We start from the raw sequence: 22,040 nt of genomic DNA on the forward strand, positions 1-22,040 counted from the left end.
TGAGACCATACAGAGTATTGTGTGCAGTTTTGGGCTCCTTGTTTTAGAAAGGATATACTGTACTGACATTGGAGAGGGTTCAGAGAAGATTCACAAGAATAATTCCAGGAATGAAAGGGTTACTGTATGAGGAATGTCTGGTAGCTCTTGGGCTGTATTCCCTGGAGTTCAGGAGAATGGGGGGGGGGGGGGGGGGGGAATCTCAGAAATATTCCAAATGTTGAAAGGCCTAAACAGATTAGATCTGGCAAAGTTATTAACTATGGTAGGGGATTCTAGGACAAGAGGGCACGACTTCAGGATTGAAGGATGTCCTTTTAGAACTGAGATGCGGAGAAATTACTTTAGTCAGAGGGTGGCAAATCTGTGGAATATGTTGCCATGGCAGCTATGGAGGCCAAGTCATTGGGTGTATTTAAGGCAGAGATAGATGGGTTCTTGATTAGCCAGGGCATCAGAGGGTATGGGGAGAAGGCAGGGGAGTGGGGATGACTGGAAGAATTGGATCAGTCCATGATTGAATGGCGGAGAAGACTCAATGGGCCAAATGGCCTACTTCTCCTCTATCTTATGGTCTTATATTGTTGATGAATATTCCTGGTACTTGAGGTCAGGGATGTTCCTACTGTGAAATTAAGTCTTCAGGTCTACATGAACAGAGTTGCAGGACATGGAGCTGCCAGTTTACACAGAGGAATGGAGACCTGAGAGACTACTGATGTTGGAATCTGCAGCAAAGAGCAAACAGCTGGAGGAACTCAGTGGATCAGGCAGCATCTGTGGATGGCAATGGACTCCTCTCCAATCCTCTCTTGCCCCCCCGTCAGTCCCCCCACCTCCATCGTCTCGTCCCCTTACTGCCCCTGCCCCCCGATAACAACCATGATTCTGATTCTGAGATTGTTAGCCTGTTGGAACATGGGCCTTATATTATTTGTGCTGTTTCCACGGCGACATCCAAGTCCTGTCCGTTAATAATATTTCCCCTTGTGTTTTGTAGGAGTGGAACCCCATCCTGAGTGGGAGCATATACTCTTCTCTGCCTGCCACAATATGCATGTACAACTGAGAGCACCCGGAAGGCGGCTGCAGTCTTGGGCCGATGACTGGAAACTACTCCTGGACAGCAAGCGGCAGTGATGGCCTGCGTGTGGCCTTGGATGTTTCAGTTGTTGTGGAGCAATGAAACTTGACTGTGTAATGCAGAATTCAAACCATGCACATGGCATGTGATGATCAGTTATCAACTTGGACTGCAAACACGTTATGAGGTTCTAGCTCCTGTAGTTTTCAGATATTTTTGGGGGTGCTTTTCTGTGAAAGAAACATTAAACAGGCGATAATGTGGATTGGATTGGGACCCAGTGACACACTAGAAATTGCTTCCGTTATATCCTTAGGTAGTTCTGCATTCTGTAACACACACAAATGCTGGAGCAACTCAGCAGGTGAGGAAGCATCTACAGAGAGGAGTTAACAGTTGACATTCCAGCTGAGACCCTTCATTGGGACTGGAATGGAAGGGGGAAGAAGCCAGAATAAGGAGGAGGGAAAAGTGCAGGTGATGGGTTAAGCCTCCAGCATTTTGTGTGTGTTACCCTGGATTTCCCCCATTTGCAGGATCTAAACACAAGAGATTCTGCAGATAGTGGAAATCCAAGAGAAACGTAACACACAAGATGCTAGAGGAACTCAGTAGGTCAGGCAGCATCTGTGGAGAGGAATAAACAGTCGACATTTCAGGCCCAAACCCTCCATCAAGACTGGAGAAGAGTCTCGTCCTGAAACATTGCCCGTTTATTCCTTTCCGTAGATGCTGCCTGACCTGCTGAGTTATTCCAGCATTTTGTGTGTGTTAATCTGCAGAATCTTGTATTAATGATATGCACTCCATTATTGTTCTTGCTGTTTCAGGAAAGGGAATCTAAGGTAGTCACCGTGATACATGACAAATTGCAGATGAGTAATTTTTGAAGTCCCAGTAATAATGTTTGACAGAAAATGAATAATGCAGAATCGGCAATGCACAGATGTGTTCATTTTGTTTGACCTGCCTGCTGCTGTCCACTGTTGGACAGAAATATTTCTGGTGTCCACTGCAATGTTTCACAGTGAAAACTGACATCATTGGAGAGAAGTAGAAATCATGAAGCATTGTTTCTAGATTTGCTGTGTCTGGTAATACAAGAGCTCGTTTATCACGGATTACATTTACCTTTGACAATGCTGGTGCTACACATGATAAATTTTAATCTTTTGCTGTAGAGACTGCGGTAACTAAAATTCCTGATTCAGTGATCCAGGGCAATATTTGCATCCAGAACAAGATTTTATACCATGTTTTAGGGTTAGCCTGATGTTAACCTAAATTTTCGATATAAAGTGGCATTAACTTCTAACAGACTCCTTCAGTGAATTACCTCTGAACAGGTGGTCCTTCTCACCAATTCTGCAACTGACTGTTTTAAGTGCCCAGAGCTCTTGCAGATTCCAAAGAACTGAACAAATTGGATAAATGTTTACTTTTAAACCTGATAGAATTCATCATTTGATTTGTCAGCTCATATTTCCTTTGGGCTTAACAGATACTAGCAATTAATGTGAAAAGAAAATAGAAACCACTTTAGGCCTGAAATATTTAGCTAACATGGCAGCTAACATGCAAGTGTATTTAAATCTACAAGAAGGTTGTTTAAAATGTTATGTATTTTAAATATTTTTATTTTATATTGCTCTCTTAATGGTGGCATTGTAACTCACATCATTGTCATAGACGCAGATTGCAATTATTCCAATGTTCTTTTATGATGATACTGCTAGTGTTCAGGATAATGTAAGCGGTACTCACAGCAGTAAATTCCGTGCTTTCCTCATCTTGCCATAAATGGTGAAACTCCTGGCTTAATAATTGGTAAAATGTTAGTAAAGATCAAATATACAAGTCACTAGGTTTACAGTGATGATTGCAAAAGTAACAATGCAAATTGTTATATTAAATACTAAGTGTTTATAACTACATATAAAATTGATTTTGATTTTCTGTTTTACATAACTATAAATCTCTTAACTACAATTGCCACTAGAGGTTTAGGGAATGTTCTGTTGCTCATAATATCCAATTTTGTAAGTTGGATGAGAGGGTTGTATTAGTACTGCAGAACAAACTGCACTCAAGCATTTTTGAATGAAGACAAATCTTATTAAGCTTTCCATAGCAACCCATATATGCCTGGTATGCTACAGGGGAGCCACAGACCAGTTAAACCACTAGCCTGAATTAATTGTGGACTTCAGGAAGGAGAAGTCGAGGGATCAGAAATGGAAAGGGCCTGGGTGTCAATACCTCTAAAGATCTATCCTGAGCCTAACATATTGATGCAGTTACGAAAAAGCCGCGACAGAGCCTATATTTCATTAGGAGTTTGAGGAGATTTGGCATGTCAACAAAGACACTTGCAAATTACTACAGATGTACCGTGGAGAGCATTCTGACTGGCTCTATCACTGTCTGCTGGGGGCAGGGGGTGCGACACTGGATCGAAATAGGCTGCACAACGTTGTAAACTCAGTCAACTCCATCATGGACACTAGCCTCCCCAGCATCCAGAACATCTTCAAGAAGTGATGCTTCAAAAAAAGGCGGCATCCATTATTAAGGACCCCCATCACTCATGGCATACCCTCTTCCCATTGCTACCTTCAGGGATGAGGTACATGAGCCTGAAGGCACACACTCAGCGATTCAGGAACAGCTTCTTCCCCTCTGCTATCTGATTTCCGAATAGACAGTAAACCCATGAACATAACCTCATTACTTTTTTTCCTGTTATACTACTTTTTCTTTACACAGGGAGAGGCAAGTGTGTGAAATGCAGGGCCAGGGGTGGGAGGCAGATACATTAGGAATATTTAGGCGACTCTGAAGGACACATGCTTGAAAGAAATATGGAGAACAATGTTAAGGGGGAAGGTTAGATTGATCTTGGTATAGGTTATGCAGGGGTTCCCAACCTGGGATCCACAGACCACCCCTTGCTTAATGGTACTAGTCTATGGCATAAAAAAAGGATGGGAAGCCCTGGGTAAATGGGTCAGCATAACATCATTGCTTGTTCTGTCTCTCAGTCTGTAATAGCAAAAGTAAACCATAAATGTACTTCGGTAATAAATTTACTTTGAACTTTATATATGGTATTGACTTTCAATTTTCTGTCTGCAGTAGCTGCTGTCAGTTCTGGGAGAATCTATGACATACTAAAAATATGAATACTTGAGCAGTAGATCACATTTAAGAAGTGATAGACATCAACCTAGCAAGAAAATGTTCCACACACAAAGGTCAGAAGATACTCATTAAGATGAAACCTGAATCTTAACTTTTAATAAATATATTTTAAAACCCATCATTTTAACCCAAGTAGGAAAGATAAATGTTGTGGGAGGAGAAGATTAAAAAGGAAAACTAGATGGGGAATAGGATTCCACTGTCAGCCAACAAAAAAATGTGCCAAATTCATTCCTATGTTTAAGGAAATATAAAATATTTGGCTTTACAAATCACATACAGTGCAAGTAAAGTAAAATTATTCTATATGGTTGCATCACAGCATGGTATAGAGGCTCCAATGCGTGGGCTCGCAAGAGGCTGCAAAGGATTGGAAAGTCAGCCAGCTCCATCATAGGCTCAACCCTCCCTACCATGAAGAATATCTTCAGGAGTTGGTGCCTCAGGAAGGCAGCATCCATCATTAACACCCTCACCATCTAGGACATGCCCTCTTCTCATTACCACTAGGAACAGGTGCCTGAAGAATGAGATGCATTTTAGAAACAGTTTCTTCCCCTCTGCCATCAGATTACCAAACAGTCCATGAACCTTACTTCATTATTCCCTTCTGGACTATTTATTTTGTTGTTTATAGTAATTTTTATGTCTCTGCACTGGTTTGCTGCCATAAAACAACAAAATTCATGCCATAACACAGCGATAGTAAACCTGATTGATTAATTTTTAGCTTGACAGGACTTGCCAAAGAGTAAATAGGGCTTACTTGCACCAAGAACACATTTGTATCAAATGCTGCAAACATAATATTTTCTATGTAGTTTATTAAAAACTAATTTGAAAATAATCAGTCTTCAGTTCATTGCTTTATACTGATTACACTCGAGTACTCTGTACAGGAGCATCAAGATAGCAATTCATTTCCATGATAAACTACACAATGAAAATCACTGCGTTTCTCTGTGAACAAATTTATAGTATCATTATTATAACATTTGTAAAGTCCAGATCATTGTACTCTTGCCTTCCCACTTTCCTTATTCAGTTTTTTTTTGAACAAACACCCGTAAGGATTTGATAGCTTATTGGTGGCAGATGAAGTACACAAGATAGCTTGATTTACCATCTGGTTTTCCCACCTCTTGGAAAGAGCCTGAAGGTAAAAAGCTGCCACACTTTGTATGCCACATCCTGTAACAAAACTAAGGTTGCAACACACAATGTGGCATGTATGTCTCTGCATTACTCAAGATAAAAGACATGCTTTCAAATAGCTTTTCCTTCCACCCCAGGTATCGTACAGTTTATTAAGTAGAGAAAGATGCAGTGAATAATATGGAACAGTAAATTTAGCAAGAATTAACAAACTACCTACTTACAATATGTAAATAATCAATTAATCTGTATTAGTATACTTAATAGAGTAATAAATATTAGTCAGGAAACATTGGTTCCTTGTTGAAATTGTGTCATGATTATCTTTGGCATCTACACAAGAATAGACATGATAGTTGGGACTGGAGGTCCTGAGTTATGGGAAAGATTGAATAGGTTAGGACTTTATTCCCTAGAACATAGAAGATTGAGGTAAGATTTGATAGAGGTATACAAAATTAGGAGGGGTATAGATAAGGCAAATGCAAGCAGGCTTTTTCCACTGAGGTCAAGTGGGACTACAACTGGAGATCATTGGTTAAGGATGAAAGGTGAACATGAAAGAGGAACACGAGGGGAAGTTGCTTCACTCAGAGGGCTGTGATAGTGTGGAATGAGCTGCCAGGGCTAGTGATACATATGAGCTCAATTTCAATGTTTAAGAGAAGTTTGGATAGGTACGTGGATGGCAGGTGTATGGAGGGCCGTGGTCTAGGTGTGGGTCAATGGGATTAGGTAGTTTAAATGGTTTGGCATGTTTTAGATGGGCCAAAGAGACAATTTCTGTGCTGTAATTTTCTATGACTCTATGTTGATTTGCCATCTCAAAGAGTAATCACATTACAGAAGACAGTAGCTCATCAAATTTGTAGACTTATTCTCCATTCTTCTTGAAAGTTCAAAGTAAATTTATTACCAATGTTGGCATACAATACCATTTTCTACCTTGTGAATTTTCTTTTTGCAGGCATTCACAACAGAACAAAAAAATACAATAGAATTAATGAAGAACTACGTACAAGGATTGACATCAACCAATGTGCAAAAGAAGACAATCTGTGCAAACTCAAAAATAAAACTGAGAACCTAAGTTGTAGAAACCTTGAAAGTGAGTCCATGGGTTGTGGGATCAGTTCAGTGTTGACGTGAGTGTGATTATGCATGCTTGTTCAGGGCTCTGATGGTTGAAGGGTAATAACTGTTTCTGAACCTAGTGGCATGAGACCCAACGCTCCAGCGGGAAGAGAGCATGGTCTGCATGGTGGGATGCTGGTGGCCTCTTTATAGCCCTGCTTGTTATTGTACCCTCAAGCACCCATTGAATTTGATTTTGAAGACCTTGGTGGACTACTATTACCTCAAACGTGTGGCATTCTCCAAACCATACGCAAACTCAGAGCACAGCTCGGAGTTCAACATCATCTGCAAGGAGACTGCATGTCCACCCTGAGGAATGCATATATTTTCTCCAGGTGCTATGGCTTCCTCCCACAGTTCAAGGATGTGTCAGTTGATAGGTTAATTGGTCATTGTAAATTAACTTGTAATTAGGCTAGGGTTAAATCGGGGGTTGCTTGTTGTTACAGTTGTATTGATAAAGAAATATAAAATAAGTTGTGCAAAGAGCTAACATAGTGAGGTCATGTTCATGGGTTCATTGTTCAAAAATCTGATGGTGGGGAAGAAGTTGTTCCTAAAATGTTGAGTGTTCGTCTTCAGTCTCCTACCCTCCTTTCTGATGGTAATAAAGAGACAAGGGCATGTCCTGGGTGGTGGGGGTCCTTAATGATGGATGTTGCCTTTTTGAGGCATCATCTTTTGAAGGTGGTCTCAATGCTGGGGAGGCTTGTGCCCATGAGCGAGCTGGCCGAGTTACAATCCTCTGCAGGGACCTGATAGTGATGCAACCAGTTAGACTGTTCTCCATTGTATATCTGTAGAAATTTGTAAGTGTCTATGGTGACATGCCAATTCTTTTCAAACTCCTAATGGAATATAGCCGCTGAGGTCTCACAAGCAACAGTTGTACACTTTGACTTCTTTCAAGTGCATAAATAAAATGTGTAAGATACATTCTCAGCACTGCGAACTATTAATAAATAGCACATTAGTGCATCTATTTAATCCAGTATTGTTCACCTCTGTATTTGTTTCCATATTGTAATTAGACCAGAACTCATTAACACCTGCCTAACCAACTGTTTTTTTCTAACTTTTCTAAATTAGTGCCAACGTCTTTTACATTTAAAAACATCAAAAGAAAGGTAAAAGAAAAATGCTACATGTAAAATCACAGAATGATTATGGCATAAAAGCGGAGCATTTCACACATGATTAATAAAAGCACTACACTTAGTGGCTACTTTATTAGGTACACCTGTTCATTAATGTAACTATCTGATCAGCCAATCATGTGGCAGCGTCTCAATGTGTAAAAGCATGCAGATATGGTCAAGAGGTTCAGTCATTTTTCAGACCAAACATCTGAATGGGGGAGAAATGTGATCTAAGTGATTTTGACTGTGGAACGATTGTTGGTGCCAGATAGGGTGGTTTGAGTACCTCAGAAACTGCTGATCTGAGATCACAGCAGTCTCTAGAGTTTACAGAGAATGGTGCAAATAAAAACATATCCAAGTGAGCAGCAGTTCTGTGGATAAAAACACATCGTTAATGAGAGAGGTCAGAGGAGAGTGGTCAGACTGGTTCAAGCTTGACAGGAAGGCAACAGTAACTCAGTGTTACAACAGTGGTGTCCAAAAGATGTCAAACTCTGAAGTGGATGCTCCACAGCAGCGGAAGACCACGAACATACACTCAGTGGTCACTTTATTAGGTACAGGAGATACCTGACCTTATTTGACCTTATAAAGTGAATACAGCCATTTCACTTTCTGTGCCCTCACCTTGCAAATCCTTCCTTTCAGATACTTATTTACTCTGCTTTGTATACTATAATTCAATCTACTTTAACGACTGCTCTTGGAACTGCATTTCAGGTGCTGCCCATGTGCTGTGCAAAATAATTTTTTACCACTGTAAAACTGAAATGTATACAAAATGCTGAAACAGTGGGTCAGATACCATGTGCATGGAAAGCAGAACAGGGTTAATGCCTCCAGTCAATAGCATAACAGAATAGAAAAAGCAATCTCTGATTCTTATCCTGAAATTTCTCCAATTGTGGTACAAGGTCATTAACTGAAACTAACTGTTTCACTGCCCATAGAGGCTGCCATGCTTACTGTACATTTCCAGAGATTACTGTTATATCAGGGAGCAAGGAGTCTTGTGACTGCAAAGGTAAAAGTATTAAAAGGGCTGTAGAGGAAAGAAAATACACTTGATTTTTACCCCACCCAAACATTGTAATCTAGAAATACATGAAAAGTAGAAAAATGGCAAGACTGTATGATGAGAAACAATTTCACAGAAGGTTCAAAAGGTTCATTTATTATCTAAGTATACAACTGAAATTATTCTTCTCCAGATAGCTACAAAAGTAAGAAAGAAAGCAACGGCAGCACAATCATCAATATCCCCCCCCCCCCCCAAATCACTCCTCCCTGCTCAAAAAAACAAACTCAAACAGAACAGGCACATCAACCCCCAAATCCCCCTCCTCCACACACAAAAATAACATGGAAGATCACAGAATATAAAAAAAACCTGTAAGACTGGAAAAAAATCTATAGTCCAAGTCCATATCCAAACCACAGAAAAACTGGGTAACATTCTCCGGGTACAGCTGCAGGCTTTTCCCTCTCCCTCTCCATAGCAGAGCAATCCCCTCGCACTAAGAAGGCAAGCAGCCGGTGCTCACCTTCCATATTCTTCTCGATGTTTCTATCCCCCTCATTGCTTTAATCCACGAAATGGAGTTGAACCCGTCTTGCAGCCTGCTCACCATAAGATTCCCTCATGCTGCCTCGGTCTCTGAATTGTTTGCCACAGGTAATGATGGAGGCCAAGTCTTCATCTTTATTTGAGGAAGAGTTTGATAGATTCTTGATTGGTCAGGACATGAAGGGATACGGGCAGAAAATGGGAGACTGGAGCTGAGAGGGAAATTTGGATCAGCCATAATGAAATGGTGGAACAGCCTTGATAAGCCAAATGGCCTAATTCTGCTCCAGTCTTACGGAATCCTCTCGGAGACATCAGAGCGCTGAAACAACTGAAACACCCAAATGATCTCCCAACTGCAAATCACAAGCTTCAACAGTTCTAGAATTACATTTAAGATGAAAAACCAAACATAAAAGACAGAAGGAGTGTAATATATGGTTTCATGATCTATCCAGAAGATGTCAACAGAAGGAACGTTTTACGCAGGCATCATTTGACTGGAAGTACAATTGTTCTTTCTGGCTTGGTGCCTCTCAGATAAAGAAGGAATATAAGAGCATTAATCAAATTTCTGCCTGTAATCTTCATCTCCAATAGCTCGGGTGAGAAAAAGTGGCGGGAAACATGATTAGCATCTGTAATTTTAAATGAGAACACAGGTACTGGGCAGAATAATATCCCAGTACTTTCAGAGGAAGGAATACACAAAGGATAATGTGACATTACCCAATTGAAGGTACAAGTCATGGAATTAAATTTTACCAACACTTATACCTGAAATTGAAGTACTGTTGATTTACTGCAACATTTTCCAGCTCATTTTTAAATGGCAATTAGACTATGCTTAATTACTGTACCAAAATGCAGGCCACACCCAGGTAATAAACAGTTTCCATTTTTACAAATGTTTAAGCTGAATTCAAAGTTTGAAGTTCAAAGTAAATTTATTATCAAAGAACATATATGGCACCATATACCCTGAGATATACCCAGTGACCATAATATCATTAGTTTCAAGTTAATTATAGATAAGGATAGGCCTGGTCCTCGAGTTGAGGTTCTAAATTGGAGAAGGGCCAATTTTGTGGAAATGAGAAAGGATCTAGGAAGAGTGGATTGGGATAAGTTGTTTTCTGGCAAGGGTGTGCTCAGTAAGTGGAAGGCCTTCAAAGGCGAAATTTTGAGAGTGCAGAGTTTGCATGTTCCTGCCAAGATTAAAGGCAAAGTTAACAGGCATAAGGAATGTTGGTTTTCAAGGGATATTGGCAATCTAGTTAAGAAAAAGAGAGAGGTGTATAGTAGGTATAGGCAACAAGGAACAAATGAGGTACTTAAAGAGTATAGAAAATGTAAGAAAACACTAAAGGAAATCAGGAAGACAAAAAGAAGACATGAGGTTGCTTTGGCTGATAATGTGAAGGTAAACCCGAAGGGTTTTTACAAATTTATTAAGAGTAAAAGGATAGTAAGGGACAAAATTGGTCCCCTAGAAGATCAGAGTGGTCATCTATGTGTGGAGCCTCACGAGATGGCGGAGATCTTAAACAGTTTTTTTTGCATCAGTATTTACTCAGAAAACTGGTATAGTGTATATGGAAGGAAGGGAAACAAGCAGTAGTGTCATGGAACATATAGAGATTAAAGAGGAGGAGGTGCTTGCTGCCATACAGTGAATAAAGGTAGATAAGTCCCCCAGGCCTGACATGATATCTCCTTGGACCTTGAGAGAGACTCGTATAGAAATAGCAGGGGCCCTGGCAGAAATATTTAAAATGTCCTTAGCCGCAGGTGCGGGTACCGGATGATTGGAGGGTGGTTCATTTTGTTCCATTGTTTAAAAAAGGCTCCAAAAGTAAACCAGGCAATTACAGGCTGGTGACCTGACATTAGCAGTAGATAAGTTATTGGAAGGTATTCTGAGAGATCGGATATACAAGTATTTGGACAGCCAAGGGCTGATTAAGGATAGTCAGCATGGCTTTGTGTGTGGTAGATCGTGTTTAACGAATCTTGTAGAGTTTTTCGAGGAGGTTACCAAGAAAGTAGATGAAGAAAAGGTTGTGGATGTTGTATACATGGACTTTAGTAAGGCATTTGACGAGGTCCCACATGGGAGGTTAGTTCAGAAGGTTTAGTCACTAGGTATCCATGGAAAGGTTGTAAACTGGATTCAAAATTGGCTGTGTGGGACAAGACAGAGAATGGTAGTGGATCATTGCTTCTCAGACTGGAGGCCTGAGACTAGTGGTGTGCCTCAGGGATCTGCGCTGGGACCATTGTTGTTTGTTGTCTATATCAATGATCTAGATTATAATGTGGTAAATTGGATCAGCAAGTTTGCTGATGACACTAAGATTGGAGGCTTTGTGGACAGTAAGGAAGGCTTTCAAAGCTTGCAGAGGGATCTAGATGAACTGGAAAAATGAGCCAGAAAATGGCAGATGGAATTTCATGCAGACAAGTGTGAGGTGTTGCATTTTGGAAGGACAAATCAAGGTAGGACATATATAGTAAATGGTAGGGCACTGAGGAGTGTGGAGGAACAAAGGGATCTGGGAGTTCCGATACATAATTCCCTGAAAGTGGCATCACAGGTAGACAGGGTTGTAAAGAAGGCTTTCGGCATCCTGGCATTCATAAATCAAGTATAGGAGTTGGGATGTTTTGGTGAGGTTGTTTAAGACATTGGTAAGGCCAAATTTGGAGTATTGTGTGCAGTTCCAGTCACCTAACTATAGGAAGGATTGAAAGAGTGTAAGATGGTAAAGATTGAAAGAATGCAGAGAAGATTTACTAGGATGTTGCCGGGTCTTCAGGAGTTGAGTTACAGGGAAAGATTGAACAGGTTAGGACTTTATTCCTTGGAGTGTAGAAGAATATGGGGATTTGATAGAAGTTTACAAAATTATGAGGGGTATAGACAGAGTAAATGCGAGTAGGTTCTTTCCACTTAGTTTAGGAGAGATAAATACGAGAGGACAGGGCTTTAGGGTGAAAGGGGAAAGGTTTAGGGGGAACTTCTTCACTCAGAGAGTGGTGGGAGTGTGGAATGAGCTGCCATCTGGCGTGGTAAATGTGGGCTCACTTTTAAGTTTTAAGAATAAATTGGATAGATACATGGATGGGAGAGGTCTGGATGGTTATGGACTGGGTGCAGGTCAATGGGACTAGCGGAATAAAGTTTCAGCACACAATAGAAGGGCCGAATGGCCTGTTTTCTGTGCTGTAGAGTTCTATGGCTCTATTCATTTGCTTGCAGGCATTCACAGTAATTACAAGAAACACAATAGAATCAATGAAAGACCACATTCAACAGAACAGACAATCAACCAATGTGCAAAAGACAAGAAATTGCAAATACAAAAAGAGGAAAAAATATATAAGCAAAAAATATCAAGAACATGAGATGAAGAGTACTTGCTAAGTGAATCAACAGGTTGTAGGAACAGTTCACTGATGGGGTGAGTGAAGTTATCCACTCTAGTTCAAGAACCTAATGGTTGAGTAATAACTGTACTTGAACCTGGTGGAGTGGATCACGAGGCTCCTGACCTCCTTTCTGATGGCAGCAGTGAGAAGAGAGCATGTGCTGGGTGGTGAGAGATGCAGCTTTCCATGTAGATGTCGTTAATTGTGGGGAGGGCTGTATTTTCTACTTTTTGAAGGCTTTTCTATTCAAAGACATTGATGTTGCTATACCAGGCTATGATACAACTGGTCAACATACTCTTCATTCAAATCTATTGGAGAGGTAGGTAGTGTCAAGGAAGCAGAGTGTCTACAGAAGGACTTGGACAGATTGGGAGAATGGGCAAAGAACTGGCAGATGGAATAAAGTGTAGGGAAATACATGGTCATTCACTTTGGTAGAAGGAATAAAGGCATGGACTATTTTTTAAAATGGGGAGAAAATTCAAAACTCAGAGGTGTAAAGGGACTTGGGAGTGCATGTGCGGGATTCCCTGAAAGTCAACTTACAATGATGCAGTCCTGAAGAACGGTCTCGGCCTGAAACATCAACTGTTAATTCATTTCCATAAATGCTGCTTGACCTGTTGTATTCCTTCAGAATTATTGTGTGTGTTGATTTGGTATGCCAGCCTTCATCAATTAGAGCATTGAGTAAGGGAGTTAAGAGGTTATGTAGTTTTATAAAACATTGGCAAGGCTGCACTTGGAGTATTGTGTAGAGTTGGTCACTGTTATGGGAAAGGTGTCATTAATCTAGAAAGAGTGCAGAAAAGATCAACCAGGGTGTTGCCAGGAGGTACAAAATCAAGAGGAATAGACAAGGTGAAAGAAACATCAGGCACAGTTTTCTTCACACAGTTAAGTGGTGCATACTTGGAGTGAGTGTCAGAAATAGTGGTTGAGGCAGCAACAATAACAGGAATTGGAGAGGTTCAGAAGGCAATGAGCTCAACAGATGGAATCAACTTGGACAACACTGGAAAAGCAGGACCAAAGGTTCTGTTTCCACACCTGGCATCTCCTTTAAATCGCTGGCATCTAATATTTAACCCATGCCTTCTTGTATTGAGCACTCCCACCCAGGAGAAATTGCTAAGTGCTTTCACCCTGTCTATTCCTCTTATGGTTTTATATATGTTTGTCAAGTATATTGTACCTCCTCAAAAAACATCTCTACAATTTTTTAATATGGTTTCAGATGGTATGGCTTCCATAGAACCCTGATCTCCACATCAGAGGCTGTTTGGGATTACTTGGAGAGACAGAAGCAAGTGAGACAACCACAGTCTGCAGAAAAACTGTGGCAAGTTCTCCAAGGTGCTTGGAATAACTTACAAGCTCTTATAGTTTAAAAAAAATATATTTTAAAACTTCATTATTTTGAAAGCATCTTCACTTTACAGATTTTTTTTTAAACATGTGCCCAAGACTTTTGCACAGTACTGTATATTCAAGTAACTTCTGGGACTAATAGGGCAAAAGTTTGTTTCAGAGCATCATTTTGAACACAATATGACAATACATGCGAGGGTGTGGGATCTTGCACTGACTTTGTGGAGATTTTAAACACAAGAGCTTCTGTGTTTGGGCCAAGACACTTCATTGGGCCAGGAAAGGAAGGAGGAGAAGCCAGAAGGTGGGGGGGGGGGGGGGGGGAAGGGGAGAGGGGAGCGAGTACGAGCTGGAAGGTAGTTGCTGAAGCCAGGTGAGGGGAGAGGTAGGTGGGTGGCGGAAGGGGATGGAGTCAGACGTAGAAAGATTTTACAGCTTTCATGAATCAACACAATCTAAACAATGTTCTGCTCATCAGTTTCAGCTTTCTATCTAAATCTGTAAAATCATGATAAAAGTTAACTTTCTGTCTGACAGACCAATCGAATACTTCTTTCAGTGAGCTGGAGACTCCCATTTTCTTAAAATCATGTGAGGAGATGAATTTAAATCTTAAATTTGATCATTCATAAAACACAAACGTATTAATAAAAAACTCAATTTAATCTCTTTTGGAAGCTGATGGATTCACTGGTATAAACAGGATTGTGGATCACCATTCACATTTCATATCCCACTTTGACAATATGCTATTCCAGTATGACTAACAATAAAATAAATGCAAAAATAGAGTTTATTCAGCAAAAATGATTACAAAATTTCACAGGTTTCTTATACAACTTCAAAAATTTGAATCAACAGTAAATAAATTATGAAGACAGGCGTTAAAATATCAGTTGCAATATTTTCCCCTTATCCACACTTTAGATAGTGATACATGATGTACTTAGCCCTTGAGAGACTAAAAAATTCATGTGACCTAGCACACGTGGTTTTGTAGAATCACAAGTATTATTGAGTTACAAATGATCAAACAATCACTTTTCTGACCAAAACTTGCAGGGAAAAGTTTGAGAAGTGTAGGTTAAGAATGCATGCAATTGGTACTTAGTGCCAATGTGATAATTGCAGCAATGAGAACTGAAAAATATATTTACCAAATACTAATCTATTCACAGTTAAATGGAGCAAATGGTTTTGTCTCTTTATATTGATTGACTTAATTCTTAAAACTTCAATTTAATCATTTCTGAACATTTCACTTCAGTATCTGGTTGCAAGCTGTGAAAAAAGTATACTTGCAAATATGGACATTATTAATATTAGAACCATAATTGGTTGCCTTTAGCCTGTTATGTGATAGCAACTTTTCTGTCACAAATGTTCGGTTTCCAAACGGCGCACTTCCTTGACCACCAGGTCGATACTTATGATGGGATTGAAGTATAAAGCCCAGTAAAATAGACAGTCACAAACAAACTGAGGAATTATCGGCCACAAAATAGCAACAAGGATCCCTTGGCTTGATACTTTCCAGAAATGGCTCCACATTTTCTGTGGGATGGTCCTAAAAGAGAAAATTTCAAATTATTCTCACATTTTATGTGCTTAAATAAAATTGTTATAATACTTTGTTTAAAATGTGTTGCAAAATTGATGATTATGGAATTCAGTTCAACTCAAAGGTTAAAGACTACGAAAGCTACATACAGTCGGCACTCCTTATCCGCAAAGGATTGGTTCCAGGACCCCCCATGGATACCAAAACACGAGGATGCTCTAGTTGGTGGACTTTTGGACCTGGCAGAAGCTCCAGACTTTATTTAACCTGTCTCAGTGTGGTGGACTTTAGGACCCTGCAGAGCTCCAGACTTTATTTAACCTGTCTCAGTGTGGTGGACTTTAGGACCTGGCAGAGCTCTGGACCTTATTTAACCTGTCTCAGTGCGGTGGACTTTAGCACCCGGAAGAGCTCGGGACCCGCCGCCCACGGCTGCTGCTGTTTCTATTCCGTTGACAGAAATCGATCACTATTGAAAATAAAGTGGAAATAATAAAGCGACTGGAAAGAGGTGAAATGCCATCGGTCATTGGAAAAGTGTTAGACTACTGTCAGTCAATGATTGGAAAAACTTTAAAGGATAAAGTGAGAATAATGGAGCATGTGAAGGCCCTGCTCCCAGGAAAGCTACAATTATTACTAAGCAACGCAGTGGTTTAATTATTGGAATAGATACATTTCTTAAGTGTTTTATATGCATAGAAAGGTAAAATATATACTATATACTAAGACAAACATTTGACTAACTGACGCTAAATAATACCAGATGTACCTGTTCCGACTTAGAGAACTTCTGTTTTTTTTTGATTCCCGATCCGCGGTAACCTATGCACATCCTCCTGTATACTTTAAATCATCTCTAGATTACTTATAATACCTAATACAATGTAAATGCTATTTAAGTAGTTGTTATACTGTATTGTTTAGGGAATAATGACAAGAAAAAAGTCTCTACATGCTCAAACAACGAGTGCTGGAGAGAGAATTTCTGGGTTTTCCTGATCCGCGGTTGGCTGAATCCGCGCATGCGGAACCCGCAGATAAGGAGGGCCGACTATTATTTGGTTCAGTCCAGAGAAGAAACATCTGATCAAGATAAAAAGCTGATAGCTTTTGAAATTACAAATCATTTAAATCTTGATCTTATCTACAACATAACTAATCAAGGGTTCAAAACAGACTATTAACATATATACTCAGTGGCCACTTTATTATGTACACCTGCCATTAATAAAATATCCAATTAGCCAATCATGTGACAGCAACTCAATGCATGAAAGCATGCAGACATGGTGAAGAGGTTCAGTTGTTGTTCAGGCGAAACATCAGAATGGAGAAATAAATGTGACCCAAGTGACTGAGTATGCAATGATTGTTGGTGCCAGACAGGGTGGTTTGAGCTTCTCAGAAACTGCTGATCTCCTAGGATTTCCATGCACAACAGTCTCTAGAGTTTACAGAGAATGGTGCGAAAATCAACAAATAAAAAACATCCAGTGAGCGGAAGTTCTGTGAGCAAAAATACCTTGTGAATGAGAGGTCAGATAGAAATGGACAGACTTGTTCAAACTGACATGAAGGTGACAGTAACTCAAATAACCACAGTGGTGTGCCTAAGAGCATTTCTGAATGCTCAACTCGAACCTTGAAATGGATGAGCTAACTGCAGTAGAGGGCCACATCCTGTACTTAATAAAGTGACCACTGAATGCAGAGTGAAAACCATACTGGGATTATAGAAGATACCATAAATGCACAAATTGGCATGGCCATCGATGAGCTGATAACTCATCAGAAGACATTCACATGGGAGGTGGAAGACGACTAGCTGCTCCACACTTTCTTATATTTGAATAGTTGGGAGTAAAGCTTGGACATTGCAAACAGTTTTTAAAAAATTAAGTGCCGAATGCCATTTATTCAAGGATAAAGTTGGATAGGTATCAGATAAGAAATAGTGGTAGGCCGAATAGCTTCTTGTTCCTGCTCTGCCAATCACCACTGACTTCTCACATGGGTCTCACTTTTCTGTAGTAACACATTCTTTATTCCTTCAGCATTCAGAAGTACATAGAACAAAGTTCAAAAATGTTTTCAATCATGCTAATGGCCAGGGTAATTTTGGCAAGGGGAGCCAGATTGACAAATAGTTTTAAGCAGAATAGTAAATATGTTTGGAGATTTGGGGTAAAAATATTCCCTAAAGGCAAATATTTAGACCAAGTCATTAGAAAATCTGGAGTATTAAAAAATAAATCCTAAATTGCTCCAGTCACTTGCTGTCTAAGGGAGATGATTCTTCCCTCTCCCACAATACAAAGACCACAAAGTAAATCAGACCCCAATATACATGGATGAGATAAATTATTTGCAGAAATCCATTCAATTCCTAGTTTAGATTTAGAGAATACATAGGACTAAATCGTAAACACAAGTCTGCAGATACTGGAGATCCAAAGCAACACACACAAAATGCTGGAGGAACTCAAGTCAGGCAGCATCCATGGAAAAGAGTAAACATTCAATCGTTCAGGCCGAGACCCTTCTTCAGGACTGAGAAGGAGGAAGATGCCAGAATAAAAAGGTGGGGGGAGAGGGAGAGGAAGCTGGTAGGTGAAGCCAGGTGGGTAAGAAAGGTCAAGGGCCAGAGAAGAAGGAACCTGATAGGACTGGAGAGTGGACCATAGGAAAAAGGGAAGGAGGGGGTAACCAGGGGAAGTAATAAGCAGGTGAAAAGAAGTGAAAGGTTAGAGTGGGGAATAGAGGAAGGGAGTGGGAGGGGAAACTTGTTCATCGGAAGGAGAAATCTATATTCATGCCATCAGGTTGGAGGTACCCAGGTGGAATATAAGGTGTTGCTCCTCCACCCCAAGGGAGTCTTCCTTCTCAGTCCTGAAGAAGGGTCTCAGCCCGTAACATTGACAGTTTACTCTTTTCCATAGTTCCTGCCTGATCTGCTGAGTTACTCCAGCATTTTGTGTGTTGCTTTGATAAAGAACTAAAGTTACTTTAGCCTCAAATTTCACATAAATTCTGGTTACATGTTCAAGGTACAGAGAAAGAAATCAGTAACAAGGTTAACCTCATAGTTACCTGAGTCCTCCTCTTGACCAAAGCTTCCAGAATGCAAAGCCTTCCAGAACAGACAGGAGCATTGCATTGACAATTATAAAGCGTGATGTCCAGTAGTGCACGTCCAGCCAATCCCAAGCAAATTCTGCAATTAACTGATATGGTATCAAGGAGTATTTCACAAGGAATTCAGCCCACTGCTTCCAGCTGATGTCATCAGACTTTGAAGAGAAATATTGACAAAGTAAATGCACATATTCAGGAGAAAAAGATTGTACATAACAAGTTTAAGTTCAAAATACATTTCACAAGAGATTAACTCAGCTTAGAAACACTTGGTCAACCACTTATATTTTTAAACAAAATGACAAGTTTAACAATCAAATTACAATAAATAACCAAAATATGAATCTGGTTGCATCTCCCCACTGCTAATCTCATTAGTTAACTTAGGCTGAGGGCAGATAGTACTTCTACTGGAAGCCAAAGTGGTATAGGGCAGGAGTATGGATCTGTGGCAAGTGACAGAACAAGCAGATGGAAGATGGAAGCTTCTTGGGGCTTGCTGGTTGGGGCTTACCAGTTTAGAAGATCATTAAAAGTTGAAGCTGAATATGGACAGAAATATTGCTGTCCTCTATTTCATTAAGGGGACGGTTTAAAATCAGTGTGCAAGCAGGTAGATACAAGACACTACTGGGTGATAAATCTAAAGCTGGATTTGATTATTTCTAAGTTCTTTTTGTTAACATAAATGAAAATGAAAATATACCACAACTTCTGTGCTGACGAGGATGTAAGAAGCATCCATAGTGGCCAAATTCCCAATCAGATCCTTGTTGGTGAAATTCATTACAATGTCACAGAATTTACTGGGATAATTATTCAAAGGGTCATAACAATCATATTAAGACCATAAGACATAGGAGCACAATTAGCCCATCTGGCCCAACAAGTCTGCTCCGCCATTCAATCATGGCTGATCTTTTTTTCCCCTCCTTAACCCCAGTTCCCAGCCTTCTCCCCATAACCTTTGATGCTGTGTCCAATCAAGAACCTATCAATCTCTGCCTTAAATACACCCTACAACCTGGCCTCCACAGTTGCATCTGGCAACAAATTACACAAATTCACCACCCTTTGGATAAAGGAATTTCACCGCATCTGTTTTGAAAGGGCGCCCCTCTATCCTGAGGCTGTGCCTTCTTGTCCTAGATTCTCCAACCACAGGAGAAAGGATTCTCCATCCTTTCCGTATTCTACTCCGTCTAGGTCTTTCAAAAGGTTTCAATGAGATTCTACCCCCCCCCCCCCCCCCATCCTTGAGAATTCCAGCGAGTACAGACACAGAGCTGTCAAACATTCCTCGTATGAAAACCCTTTCATTCCTGGAATCATCCTTGTGAACCTCCTCAAGATCCTCTCCAAAGCCAGCACACCTTTTCTCAGATAAGGGACCCAAAACTGTTTACAATACTCAAGGCGAGGCCTCACCAGTGCCTTATAAAGCCTCAGCATCACTTCCCTGCTCTTGTATTCTAGACCTCTTGAAATGAATGTTAACATGGCATTTGCCTTCCTCACCACTGACTCAACCTGCAAGTTAACCTTTAGGGTGCTCTGCACAAGGACTCCCATCTCAGTTTTTTGGATTTTCTCCCCATTTAGAAAATAGTCCACACATATGTGATATATGCAGCTAGGGTACCTTAATCATTTGCTCAGTACTATATCTGTCAATGTGAAGCAGAGAGTGAGTTTATAAATCTGGCAGGAGCAAAGGATGTTGGGAAAGGTGAGTGTGGACACTGTGGTAGGGGTGTGGGATGGGGCAGAGAAGCAGCATCGGGGAGGGGAGGTGTGACGCAAGTACAGACACACCCAGCCTTGAGACATTAGGTCATTTGATGCCAAACAATTGGTTTATTTCTGTATCAAGATCTCTACAGTGCAACTTAAACCTTTAGTGCTCTAACCCAGAAAAAAGAATGCCAAGGGACAATCAACACTGATTGTAGATTGACAGTATGACTCAGGTAGTGGGGGAAAAAAAATCAGAGGATAGATTATTTCAGAGCAGATACAGGGTTGTTCTAATTTTTCTTAATTAAGTTATGAATTGAAAGAATGTAGGAATTTATAGGGGTTTTAACTACCACTTCTTTATCATTTCAGAGGATCTGCCCTGGGACCAGAATGTACATGCCAGTACAAATTACTCCCACCAAACAGGCTGTGCTCTCTTCCTGCTGCTGTCCTTAGGAAGGAGGTACAGGAGCCTCAGGTTCCACACCATCAGGCTCCTGAACCAGAGTGGATAACCTTGCTCAAACCAAAACTAAACTAATTCCACTATGGACTCACTTTTAAGGACTCTACAACTCGTGTCCTCAACATTGTTCATTACTTATTTATATATTATCACTATTTTTAGGTTTTTTTTTGTACTTGCACAATTTGTTGATTTTTGCACTTCGGTTGTTTGGGCTGTCTTTATATGTAGCTTTTCATTGATTTTATTGTGTTACTTTGCATCTGCAGTGAATGCCCACAAGAAAATAAATCTCAGGGTAGCTGGACTTTGCACATCCATACTCATATCATGCTACAGATGTGTAGTAGAGAGCACCCTAAGGAACTGCATCATTGCTTGGCATGGAAACTGCACTGTGGTAGATAGGAAGGTTCTATTCAATGGGTAGTCAAACTACCCAACGCACCATCCTACCCACCAAGGGCATACATACAGAAGGATGACGGAAAAAGGCCAATAAAATCATGAAAAATCCCACGCACCCTGCTCATGGACTGTCAGTCCTAAACCCATCAGGGAGAGCGCTACATGTCACCCATGCCAGGACCACCGACTCAAAAACAGTTACCTTCCCCAAGCAGTTGGGCTCTATCCACCAACTCCATCACTACTTTATTATTTCCTCTCAGTCATCTTATGTACAGACTAGCATCACTTTATGGACATACAGTCAATGTATATGAACTATCTTATGTACTTATATTTGTGCTTTTATTATTATTATTACGTTCTTTATCTTTTGTTTCTTTTTGTGCTGTATCAAGTCCAGAATAACAATTATTTTGTTCTCCTTACACTTGTGTACTGGAAATGACATTAAACAATCCTGAATCTATATGGTGACATACAGTTGCAAGAAAAAGTTTGTGAATCCTTTGCAATTACCTGGTTTTCTGCACTAATTACTCAAAAAAAAAATTTGTTTTTGTTTTTGTGCACTTTATGCAGTCCAGTGTAGGTCTGTAGTCTAGTGTAGCTTTCTCTGTGTTGTTTTTTTTATT

General features: G+C 40.2%; 2 protein-coding genes across 9 annotated transcripts in view; one reads left to right on the plus strand and one right to left on the minus strand.

Annotated features, from left to right (window-relative positions):
- LOC140735330 (5'(3')-deoxyribonucleotidase, mitochondrial-like) overlaps positions 1–4,185 on the plus strand; it is a 35,004-nt gene extending 30,819 nt beyond the window's left edge. For all 5 annotated transcript variants that reach the window (XM_073060249.1, XM_073060250.1, XM_073060247.1 and 2 more), the window contains one exon: positions 1,001–4,185. In XM_073060249.1, coding sequence (XP_072916350.1) covers positions 1,001–1,140 — 140 coding nt within the window. In that variant the 3' untranslated portion in view covers positions 1,141–4,185. The remainder of the gene's footprint in view (positions 1–1,000) is intronic.
- A 10,551-nt stretch (positions 4,186–14,736) lies between these two features.
- Positions 14,737–22,040, minus strand: part of LOC140735335 (bifunctional apoptosis regulator-like) — a 41,182-nt gene continuing 33,878 nt past the window's right edge. For all 4 annotated transcript variants that reach the window (XM_073060264.1, XM_073060263.1, XM_073060261.1 and 1 more), the window contains 2 exons: positions 18,747–18,946; positions 14,737–15,659 (listed from right to left, as the gene is read on the minus strand). In XM_073060264.1, the coding sequence (XP_072916365.1) occupies positions 15,467–15,659; positions 18,747–18,946 (393 nt within the window). In that variant the 3' untranslated portion in view covers positions 14,737–15,466. The remainder of the gene's footprint in view (positions 15,660–18,746; positions 18,947–22,040) is intronic.

The sequence above is a fragment of the Hemitrygon akajei genome, chromosome 11 (assembly GCF_048418815.1).
Source record: "Hemitrygon akajei chromosome 11, sHemAka1.3, whole genome shotgun sequence".
NCBI classification, from domain to species: Eukaryota; Metazoa; Chordata; class Chondrichthyes; order Myliobatiformes; family Dasyatidae; genus Hemitrygon; species Hemitrygon akajei.